Genomic DNA, 12312 nt, shown 5'->3' on the forward strand with positions numbered 1-12312 from the left:
CTTGGGCCACACCAGATAGTTTATGCTAACAATGTATTTTATGGTGAATGCCTGTTTTCTCATGTCTGAGGCCCTCTGGGGAGGCTGGAGACTGAATAGCTATGGTCAGTCATGTGGGCATGTAGTGCCCCAGTAAAAGCCCTGGCCCCCAAGGCTTGGATGAGCTTCTTGGTTGGCAGCACTTCTCATGTGTTCTCACACATCCTTGCTGGGGGCTTAAGCACTGTCTGTACAACTCCCCTGGGAGAGAACAACTAGAACCTTGCGCTTGGTCCCTACAGGACTCCACCTTACATGCCTTTTCCCTTTGCTGATGTTAATCTGTATCCTTTTGCTGTTATAAACTGTAACTGTGAGTATAACAGCTTTTCTGAGTTCTGTAAATCCTTCTAGTGAATCATCAAACCCCCAACACAATATAGCGGAGAGCGGTATATTGTAATAAATTCAACAAACAAAAACAAACAAACTGTTCCTAATTTCAGATCACACTGTGTTTCTGAGAAGAGACCTCTAGGGATAAGAAGCACAGTTATTATTGATGCCGTTTCTTGGAACTGTTCCTTCACTAAAAGACATTTCTTTTTTCACTTAACAGTACATCGTAGACATCACTCTGTGTACATTCCTAAATACCGTCTGTGTCACATTCTTTCCCCCTTTTTTTCCCTTTTGGTTGTGTAGCACTCCATTGAATGAAGATACCATAATTCAACCAATCTCTGAAAGGGCATTTTAAGAGCCCTTTATATAGAGAGAAATTAGCTCTTTGCTATGAAATAACTTGCAAGTTGGGGAATTCCCTGGTGGTCCAGTGGTTAGGACGTGGTGCTTTCACTGCGTTAGGCCTGGGTTCAATCCCTGGTCGGGGAAGTAAGATCCCACAAGCTGCACAGGGCGGCCAAAAAAGAAAAAGAAAAGAAAACTTGCACATATTTTCTTCTACTCGGTTTTTGCTGTAGACTGCTTTGTGTGTGTGTGGGGGGGGGGGGTTTGGTTTTTTATGTGTTCTTTTCTTAAGTTTTTTTTTAATGGAAGTATAGTTGATTTACAATGTGTTAATTTCTGCTGTACAGCACAGTGATTGTTATACATATATATGTATTTATATTCTTTTCCATTATGGTTTATCACAGGATATTGAATATAGTTCCCTGTGCTATATTAAGTTTTTTTAATTTTTTTATGTAATTGAATTTATCAATCATTCATTACCTGGGATATTCAGTCATAGTTACGCTTTTTCCACATCTAAGTTATAAAGAAACTCAGCCATGTTTTCTTCTAGTACTTATGTGGCCACATTTTTTTTTGTTTTTTACACATCTCATCCCTGTGGAGTTCCATGTTGTGAGGTGTAGATCCAATTTTATCCTGTACTGAGGAGCTATGAAATCCCACCGTCTTTTAATACTAAATTCTTTAATATACTCAATAATGTGTTTAAAAGATCGGGATATAATTTCTGATGTTTCCTTGTTCTATTTTGTGTATAAATGCCTCTTAATATTTTTTTCCAGGAAGTCAATGAAAATTCTCTTAAGAGATTAAGTGCCTACTTAGAAAACCTCCAGAAGCCAGGCTTCAAGTCTTTGAAACCAACCCAGCTTATGTTTTATGTAAGAGAAACAGACCAGAACTCCTCTGATGGCCAGGAACACTTCAGCACTTCCGGTACGTTTCTTATTTCTCGTGTGTCCCATGAAGGCTTGGTGTGATGTGTCCAATCTGTCTAACGTTGCTAGAAGACCTTCGGATTGAAGCCTTGTCATAGGAAATAATATCATTTAATTGAGTGTTTTCCTGGAGTTAGATTCTGTTCCTGGTTGCATGTGTTTGATGAGCCATTTTTTTTGTTTAAACTTTTCTGACTAGAAAATTGAAGTGTTCCTATTTGTCCCCTTCCTATTTCAGTGCTGTTTTAAGTATTAAATGTCTATATAACAATTTATATCTTTAAAAAATATAGCTTACATTCTCTAATTTAGTCCTCAAAGTACCCTGTAAGGAAAGTAGTATTTGCCCAATTGTAACTTAGTAATGTCCCAGGACCATGGAGACAGAATAGGGGTCTTGAACCCTTTAACTGTAGCCTCATGCTGTTTCTAAAATCTGATCAGTCTTCATGTATAGCCTTCTGTTTTATCCTTTGTCACTGCTTTAGCCATGATCCAGTGATCCTTTAAACTAAGGATGAATGTGGGTCTGTCCATGCTTTTCATGATCCTTGAGGAAATAACTTTATTTTTAGAATGAACTTTAAAACAGTTTAAAGATTTACTAAGAGCTTTCTGTGAACAAATGCTAAAACAAATAGCTGTCGTCAGCTCTGGCTGAGTAAAGAGAAAAATCCTCCGCTTTCAGTTAATGGTTAACTTTGAACCATTTATTAAATAAAAATAGATTATAAAAAATAAATTAAAAATGGGAGAAAACATACAGTATAAGTGACAAAAAGATAATGTTAGTATATAAGTAGTTCTTAGGAGTCAAAAAGAAAACAGAGCAGCCTGGTTGCAAAAATGGGCAAACACAATGTCTCGGCAGTTCAGGAAATAATACACATATATAGCCAATAAGATACAAAAAACATTTAGCCTCAGTAATCAAATGCAAACTAAATTAATTAGGTAATATTTTCCAATAAAGGATATATCCAATCTGGTACAGGCATTCCACACTATATAGCAGCCCTTACCTTGGATTAAACAATTAATGGAATTGATAAATTAAGAGAGAAACTGAGATTTATTCCTTGACTTACCTCTTCTGAGGATAAACTATTTTTTCCTAAACTCAGATGCAGGAATTTGCATTTTCCTTTCCTCTTTCACTGACTAGAATAATTTTCCTACCAGTATTTCTCACTTTACCATCAATGAATCAACGAAAAAATCTTTCTTACTTTGCATGTTCTACATTTTGTAAATCTGTGTGGCAGGCAATAGTAGGTATCTCTGAGAATGATTTACATTGCGATGACTTTCATCCGTGGCAAAGACAAGAAAACACATTTCGGCCTTCTGTGGAATAGTGAAAAAATAAAAACAACTTTTATAGTCATCAGTTTTGGCAGTGTTAAATACATTGTGCTACATTGATTATGTGGATTAGTATAGAGCTACTAAAAAGAAAGAGAATGATGTATACATACAGATAATGGAAGAGTCACCAAGGTTAAATAACAAAAGCAAGTTCAAAGTAATAGATCCAGAATGGTGCAGTTTATGTGTTAAAAAGGAAAAATCTACACTGTTGGGTGTGTCTTTGTGCAAACACATAAGCGTATATATCATATATAACATACACACAAAGCACATAGAAAAGGTCTAGAGCAGTGCTGTCCAAGAGAACTTTCTGCGGTGATGTAACTGTTCCGTACGAGCGCTGTCTGGTGCAGCTGGCACTAGCCCCACGTGGCTTCTGAGCACTTGAAGTGGGGCTAGTATGACCAGGAGCTGAATTTTAAATTTTATTTAATTTCAGTCAATTTAATTTTAACAATAAATAGCCACATATGGCTAGTAGCTACCATATTAGGCAGTGCAGGTCTCAATGCTTGTGTACCTAAATGTTAATAGGGTTACATCTAGTGAAAGTGTGAGGTTGTGTGCCTGTCAACAGGAGACTTTTACTTTGTATATATAATTTTACAAGAAGGATGTACTTATATAACACTTGTATAATTTTCAAAACCAATTTTAAAAACTTTTCCAAAAAAAGAGTCAGCATATTATAATGGGGAAAATACTTGGCTTGGTGGCAGCTCAGATTTCAGCCCTCACTTCACGCTTCTTAACCTCCTTGAACCTCTGCTTCTTCACATTTCAAAAGAGAGATAATAATGGCACTGGTGAGAGTGTTCATTGAAAAGTTATGTAAATTCTACTAGCGCCATGTTTTTTTTTTTTTTTTTTTTTGCGGTATGCGGGCCTCTCACTGCTGTGGCCTCTCCCATTGCGGAGCACAGGCTCCGGACGCGCAGGCCCAGCGGCCATGGCCCACGGGCCCAGCCACTCCGCGGCATGCGGGATCCTCCCGGACCGGGGCACGAACCGGTATCCCCTGCATCGGCAGGCGGACTCTCAACCACTGCGCCACCAGGGAAGCCCTAGCGCCATGTTTAATACCCAATAAAGGTGCAGGGGAACCAGTAGATTTCCTGTTGTTGATGTAAGTTAGATTACTACCCTGAGCCCAGTGACTACTTGCATTAAAGTCAGATTGTGAAGTGCTAACTTTTAAAAAATTAGGGAACTTTGAGTCACTTCTGAAAATATTGTGTCCCTAGCTAGTTGGGTGGGGGAGTATGAGGACAGTCTCTTTCAACCGGAGAGAAAATTTGAGATGGGTTTCTGTGACCCCTGAGACTGGATTGGCCCCCCTCCTTGAACCACTGTCGCAGGGCAGCCTGCCCCACCCTCCCCCTACCTCCACCCTCCCCCTTCTCTTTAGTGCTGGACACCCTCTCTGGTGGACACTTGCTCATAGGAGAGCTTTTCCATCCCTTAGACTGTAGAGACCAAATTTATGAACAGCATTGAAAATATTCTCAATCCCCTTCCTTGGGCTGGGGTGGGTTTGGTCACTGGCGCCAAACTAGAAACGGGAGCTGACAGAGGACTTCGTGAAGATGGAGATAGTGTGGTACAGTTTTGGAGAAGGGATGTAATTTTCCATTTACAGATGATTTTCCAATAGGATGAATTTTAATGAGTAATGGAGTGTTTTAAAGATTTTGATTCTATAAACGTTGTATGAAAAGAAATGTTTTTCAAGTAAAGCAAATAATCATCTGTATTAACTGTTTGGGGGAATTATATTCTCTAGGATTTCGAGCAGTCACATTTACTTTGCACACCAGAGATCTGCTAAGCACAGTGTTATATATTCTCAACTCCTGCAGTTTATCTACTGAACATATCCAAAGCTTGAATACTAATGTGCACTCCCAGCCTCTCAAAGAGGCCACAAGGATATCTGACAGGCCCATCAAATGGGACAAGTCTTACTACTCCTTTACTGGATTCAAGGACCCTGATGAAGACCTCGAGCAAGTCTGGAGAATGGAAACAACCCTAACGTACGTAAGAGTTTTTATTTAACTGAACTTATTTGTAGTTAGTAGCCCCCACTCGCCTCGACTAGACAAAAGCCCGCATGCAGCAACAAATACCCAATGCAGCCAAAAGGAAACCCCAAAAAAACATGAGCTAGAAGAGAGGGTCTCAGCCTTGTACGCTCTGGGATCCAGCCCATGAAACTTCTGCTTATACCCATTGCTCTAACGATCTCACAGTGTGTCCAGATGAACAAAACCTTGGGAATGTCTGACCTACCTTTTGGTATAGAAAAAAAGTGGGACTGGATAAGTCAGGGCATAAAAGCAACAATGAGAGTTGTTGGACCTTAAGTCAAGAGGCTTTAGAATAACATATTAAAGAAATTCAGCAATTAGTCTGTGGTTCAGTTGAGTGTTCATAGGGTACAATTTTGGTCTGGAGCTAGATGTGTAGCCATCATGAAAAGATTGTCCCAGGGACCCAGAACTCGGAGTCAGTCAGCTGGCCAACAATGAAAACAGACTGGAACTGGGAAAAGCCAATTCACCAAGATAAGTGCTATTCCACTGGTTCCTTGTCCAAGCTGAGTATTTATAATTTCCTTATTTGTATGTAGTTCATCCAATAAAATTCTTCAGTCTTTAATGAAAGTAGACACTCTTACATTATATTCTATTACATGTTACTAGATAATGCATTTTTAAGAGTAGGGAACATGTTTTAATCATCTTTCTACTAATCTGCTTCGTAGATTCATAAAACCCAATCAGCGTTTTTATTTCACTGAATTAAAGAATTGTTGAAAAAGTGTGAATGTGAAGTGCTGGAGGCTGGGTGTGGAGAACTCAAGGTTTAATATGGAAATGTAAAGTAGCTTAATACAGATGGTAGCAGTAGAAGTGACTCAGCCATGAATGTAGAGGACCATTTTTTTTAAAACACTGCCTCTGCTAGTTTCATTACTGTTGACTTAAAGTATCTGCTGTTTTTAGCAAGAGATACATTGTGTTAAGGAAATTTTCTGAGTGTACATGGGTTGTGTTACTATGAATTCTTCATTTCCTCCAGAGGGATATTTTGTTTTAAATTCAAGCTCTCATGTTGACAGTTACCAGCACAAGCTCAAAACATGTCATTTTGATTTGTCTACTCTTAAGGAAGGTAGCAACATAAATTAAATAGACCACTGTTTTAGAAATTGAAATCAGTGGAAATATAACTGTCTAATTTATTGATCATTATTATCCAAATTCAGTTGTCAATAACTATGTATCTTGTCAAACAATGAAGTAAACCCATTCAAGCCAGATAGAACCTTTGTTTTCTTAGCTTTGACAAATGAAATTAACAACAATAAAGCATTACATGTTTTAGTCTTGTTTATGCGAGATCTTGCATTTGCTTTAAAACTGTGATTTAAAATTAATATTGAATTATCCTAAATGAAACAGACAGTATTTAGAGTTTCTTACAGAAGAGCTGGAATAGGGCTGTGGCTGGTTCTTGGCATAATGCTGTTTCATAGCTTTTACTTCCATATGTTTTTCTTGGGCTAGAGAATATTGAGAGTTGACTGGTATCACCTTAAATCTTCCTACTCAAAGCTTCTCTTCTAAAATCTACCGGTTAGAGATTTCTGTTTTGTTTAGTTTTTGATGCTTGTATCGGAGGTCCTTGGGTTATATTTCTTGAACGTTGATATGTTTGTGACTTACCTGAACCAGATCATCACACCTCATAGAGTTTGAGTTTAGCTTATTAGGTATAATTTTAGAGCAGAGAGTCCAGTCTGGGTAGGATAGGAGAGGACAGCTCTACACTGAAAAAAGGCAAGAAAAGGAATACATGCTGCTCTTTGGGCCCTTTGGGTAAATTACAGTATCTACTAAATGCCGCAAAAAAAAATCTGTTGCCTTTACCCAGCATGCCTTAGAGGGCCGATGCCCCGGTTATGACAGTTGTATGAATTTGGAGGATTTCATATCTCTTATTTCCATAACCTAACCTGGTCTCCCTGGTCCAGTGTGTTCACACAGGCCCAGCACCCCTTTCCAATCTTGACCTTTTCCCAAATATGGACGTTGCCCCGTTTGCAGGAACCCTGATGAGGGTTTGTTCAAGGTTTTGTTTTATGTTAGTTTTTCCCAGTAAGGATTCCAGGAGCTTATGTCATCAAAGCCAGAGTGGTGTTTGTATCAGTTTCTTGTTTCAGTTATTAATTTTTTATTTGGGCACGCCACGTGGGACGTGGAATCTTAGTTCCCCAACCAGGGATCGAACCCAAGCCCCCTGCATCGGAAGTGTGGAGTCTTAACCACCGGACCGCCAGAGAAGTCCTAATTTTTTTAATTTGTTATTATTTTGCAAATAATTATAAAATTGTTGAACCATTTGACAGGTTTCAAACCATATGAATGGAATGACTGTCCCATAGTCAGGAGATTTAGGGGCTGTAACTGAGACAAAACTTATTCACCACCATGGTCATTTTGGCCATATACGGTTTGTTTTTATTTTCATTCTTGTATTGTTTACCTCATCTTTATTATATATGTAGTTATAGGAGAGGATGCATAAGGAGCACATGCTGAATTACACAGTTCAGAGGGAGCATAAAAATAATTCTGCAATTTATATCCAGCTGATCTTCAGCTGGTTTACAAATTTCATTCACCTGATCAAAATTTAATCTTGGGGCTTCCCTGGTGGCGCAGTGGTTGAGAGTCTGCCTGCCAATGCAGGGGACGCGGGTTCGTGCCCCGGTCCGGGAGGGTCCCGCGTGCCGCGAAGCGGCTGGGCCCGCGGGCCGTGGCCGCTGAGTCTGCGCGTCCGGAGCCTGTGCTCCACAGCGGGAGAAGGCCACAGCAGAGAGAGGCCCGCGTACCGCAAAAAAAAAAAATAATAATAATCTTGAAAGCATGTTATTTCTAATATTTCAGAATGTAATGTTAAAAAGAGAAAATATAACAGTTCTATTTAGTGTAAACTTTCAAATAATTTTCCTTATGTTTTCGCAGAGACATGCAGCTGAAATAAATCACAGAAATTATGAAAATAAATTAGTTGAGTTTTTAAAAACACAACATAGAAGAATTATCAGGTCATAAAAGCTCCATTTAATCTATTTTCTTCTTATATCTGGCAGTTACATTTCAATGTACATTTTAGGACATGCTGTGTAATTTTTAATTTCTCAGCAAATTGTGCTTTATCTTACTGTCAAATCACTTTATAGTGATAAAAACACTATAATGAAATGTTTAATATGTAAGGTTTTCTAATTATATATTATAATAAAAAGAATATGCCAGCCTAAAAAAAATTAGAAAATGCTACTTTGTGTTGTAGCTTTTAGTATTTCCATATTTTGCATATATTCCCTGATTATCAAATAATTTTATAACTAAAATATATTGCATTTATAGAATTTGTGTTTGCAAGGAGACAACAGGATCCATTTGTATCTAAACAGAATGATCCCATATGTAATGTCTCTCCCACTGAAAAAAACATGTCATTGAACTATAGAAAGACCATTGAAATGCTATTCTGTTAACTACTGAGATATTAGTAAATGTCAGACTTCCATTTTTTCTATTTGAAGTTTGCACACAAAGTTTTATTTCACTTGCATTGTCTAAGCTCTGAATCCTCTTAGCGACCACAAAATGCGACATTGGACAATTACAATATTGGAATTATTTCTGTAGGATATTTGGAAATGCTATAATCATGCTTTAACTCATATCATACACTTATTCAGTCTTCTCCTTATTTATAGGTTAAGTCATTGTTTTTCAAATTATTAGTCATACCTTTAGTCTCTGTAACCTCCTTTAATCGGGAATGGTTCCTCAGTGTTTTCTTGTCTTCCATTGCCTTGCTGTTATTTAGTAGAATGTCCTTCACTTTGAGTGTTTTGAGTTTATCTGGTATTTCTCATAATTAGAGTCAGGTTATTCATATTTGGCAGGAATACCTGAAAAGTGAAGTGTGTTGTTTTCAATGTTATATAGGAGGCATATGATGATGGTTGCCAAATGGCAATTTTCTAACCTTATCTATCATCCCTTCAAGCCGGCTCCTATGTCCCCATCATTCTTTGAGAACTCTCTTACTTCCTGGTTCACCAAGGTGTTCCAGGCTCATCTGGACTTTCCCTGGCCCAGTGTTTGATTGAACCATTTTGCCAAGAAGCTCTGGTTCTTTTTAGGAGGGAATGATTTTTAGAAACCAAGATCTGGGTGGTGCATGTCTCAATTGCTACTGAACTTCTCAGTGGCCAGAGCTAGGATACATGTATCTTTGTCTTTATATCTATAGATAGATCTAATATCTACATAGATAGATAGATAGAAAGAAAATGCCATGTGTAGAACCTTCATTTTTATCTCCGTGTTTAGACACAAAACACAAAAATTGTTAAACTAGATCAGTTAAATTTTATACACTAAATGTAAGAATTCCAACAATCAGGTCATGAATATATAATCGTAAGATTATATTTCATTCTACAGGTTAAGACATTTGGTCCCCAAACCCAACATAGTATGCCATTTGGTAATTCATTTGTCAAAAAATCATCCTTTCTATTACATAATTTAAAGTAAATTGATTAACACGTATGACTTAATAAATGACGAAAAGGTTGAAAAATGGTAATAGCTAATAATCGTGATATAAAGTAAGATATTATTTTCTTATTTCTCACACAGAAAGCAGAAATAAAATCACTACCAGTATTCTTAAAGGGGGAGTAGGAAGAATTATTAATGACTGCACACATTTAGTGAGTCAAAAAAATGTGGAATATAGGGAATTCCCTGGTGGTCCAGTGGTTAGGGCTCTGAGCTTCCACTGCAGGGGGCACAGGTTCAATCCCTGTTCCAGAACTAAGATCCCTGCAAGCTCCTCCGTATGGCCAAAAAAAAAAAAGTGGAACATCTTTAGTTAGAGGAAAAGATCCCAATTCCTTACCCCAATGTGCAAAACCTTTTATAATCTCACACACACACATATGTGCCTCTCCAGTCTCATCTCACACCACCCTCCCTCTAGGCATCGTGTGATCTGGGCACGTTGGTTCATCTTATACTTCCCTGTGCACTGGCGTGGTTGGCATGCCCCTCCCTTTCACTAATCTGCCTGGAAAAATCTGGTCCATCTCTCAGGTTAGAACCTTCCAGGCAGAATTAGAATTAGTTAATTCTTCCTCTGTTCTCCTAGAAGCTCATATACTCTTCCAGTTGCTTCTCTCTCTGTTCCTTACTAGATGTGTCTTCCTTAGATTCCCATCACAACACACTGTTCGGCTTTCAGGATAAATATTTGATGCACGCATAATGATTTGATTGGTTCTGAAAGTTTCGATTTGATTACTATTATTTTGCGGCCACGCTGTGCAGTGTGCCGGATGGTTGTTCCCCGACCAGGGATAGGACCCAGTGTCCCCTGCAGTGGAAGCGGGAGTCCTAACCAATGGACCACCAGGGAATTCCCTGAACTTGATTATTTTTTAAATGTCTTAGATCACAACATCTCAAACCTTTAAAGTGACTTAATAAGTAAGGAACCTTAAAGAGGTTTATTTGGCAAGCACTTCTGAGATGGACATATGAGCCCTTCTGCAGAGTTATCCTAACACCTGACCATCAGTCACTGACAGGTGTCCCACAGGGGGTGTCTGGTGGCCTGGGGATGGGGTGCTTTAGACCATTTTTTCCCTAACCCCCTGGAGTTTTCTCTTGCACGGCTGTACCCAGGGCCCACTCCACCACTACATCTTGGACCCAAAATGTTCCTCTGATCCCCGAGTCACCTTGCCATTCTGCCCTGCCTACTCCTGCAGCAGTACTTATAATTTGGCAAACGTTTGATGGCAAACTCGGTTTAACACTGGGGCTACTTTAAGTCAATGAACACGTCGTTCAATAGTAGAAATGTTTGCATTATAGTTAGTATTGCAAAGTGTATATCTCTGTTTTTTTTCTTTCTAGATCCTGGTTAGATAATAATGGGAAAAGTGCTGTTAAAAAGCTGAAGAATAGTTTGCCACTTAGAAAAGAACTAGATCGTTTAAAAGATGAACTGTCCCATCAATTGCAGCTCTCGGATATCAGGTAATGAAGAAGAGAAAACCTAATTTAGAGATTAAAATAAACATGTATTACCTTTTGGTAAAGGTTTCTAACAGTTAAATATTTGCATCTTTAATTATTGTGTTCACTAAATGTTCAGTTATCTTTTTATGAAAGTAATCAAATGTTTATGTAAGAAAATCAATATGAATTTCTTGCTTAAAATAGTGAAGTAAAGTTTAGATACTGATATTTTTAGCATAATAGTTTTTTTTTTAACATAATGGGCTTGTGAAAAATATACTTTTCCTATGCCCATAATGTATAAAAAATAATTATTTCCCAATCATGTAAGACTGGTACTTAAGTTTAAAAAGAGGAAGGGAGATAAAAAAATAAATGTTGTATTCTTTTATTGTGTTATATAGCATGACTTTTTTTTTAATTGAGGTATAATTGACATATAACATTATATTAGTTCCAAGTGTTTTACATGATAATTCATTATTTGTATACATTGCAAAATGACCACCACAATAAGTCTAGTTGACATCTGTCACCATACATAGTTACAAAACAATTTTTTTCTTGTGATGAGAACTTTTAAGATCTACTCTTTAAGCAACTTTCAAAATGCAATACAGTATTATTACCTGTAGTCACTATAACATGACTTTTTAAATGTTTTCATAAACTTAGAAATCACAGTTGTATAAAGATACATGCTGAATCTTTATCTATTATAAAAATAGATTTAACAGCTGTTACAACCCTAAGGAGGGGGTGGTGTGATTCAGTCATGGGACTCTGCATTACAAGAACCCTGAGATATTGTCATCTGGTCTGGAGCTTAAACTTCTGTTACTCTTTGCTGTAGCCTGTTTTGTTGTTTTCAGCCATCATTATCAGGACTTTTTACTTATATTGAACCAAATGACCATTTGGATATCATAACAGCACCTTTTTCCTGGGCTTGCAGAATACAGATAGTACTTATATGTTCTATTCTTATGTATTCAAATCACAGTCGTCCAAGATAATTCAAATTTCAGAGGAAAGTGTTTACACCTGGACTGTGTGGGATGTTTGGGTTTGTGCTGGTAACTGCTGTCTTTTCATCACATCCAAGCTGTGATTAGAGGGGGCTCTTCCAATTCCATTATCTAGTAACA

General features: G+C 37.8%; 2 protein-coding genes across 5 annotated transcripts in view; one reads left to right on the forward strand and one right to left on the reverse strand.

The window, feature by feature from the left end:
- Nucleotides 1-12312, forward strand: part of TCAIM (T cell activation inhibitor, mitochondrial) — a 37282-nt gene that overhangs the window by 8981 nt on the left and 15989 nt on the right. For all 4 annotated transcript variants that reach the window (XM_032649950.1, XM_032649947.1, XM_032649948.1 and 1 more), the window contains exons 4-6: nucleotides 1521-1674; nucleotides 4831-5083; nucleotides 11060-11182. In XM_032649950.1, the coding sequence (XP_032505841.1) occupies nucleotides 1521-1674; nucleotides 4831-5083; nucleotides 11060-11182 (530 nt within the window). The remainder of the gene's footprint in view (nucleotides 1-1520; nucleotides 1675-4830; nucleotides 5084-11059; nucleotides 11183-12312) is intronic.
- LOC116762674 overlaps nucleotides 8798-12312 on the reverse strand; it is a 28426-nt gene continuing 24911 nt past the window's right edge. The window contains exon 3 of the mRNA XM_032649953.1: nucleotides 8798-9042. Within this exon, the coding sequence (XP_032505844.1) occupies nucleotides 9020-9042 (23 nt within the window). The 3' untranslated portion in view covers nucleotides 8798-9019. The remainder of the gene's footprint in view (nucleotides 9043-12312) is intronic.

The sequence above is a fragment of the Phocoena sinus genome, chromosome 11, assembly GCF_008692025.1.
Source record: "Phocoena sinus isolate mPhoSin1 chromosome 11, mPhoSin1.pri, whole genome shotgun sequence".
NCBI lineage: Eukaryota > Metazoa > Chordata > Mammalia > Artiodactyla > Phocoenidae > Phocoena > Phocoena sinus.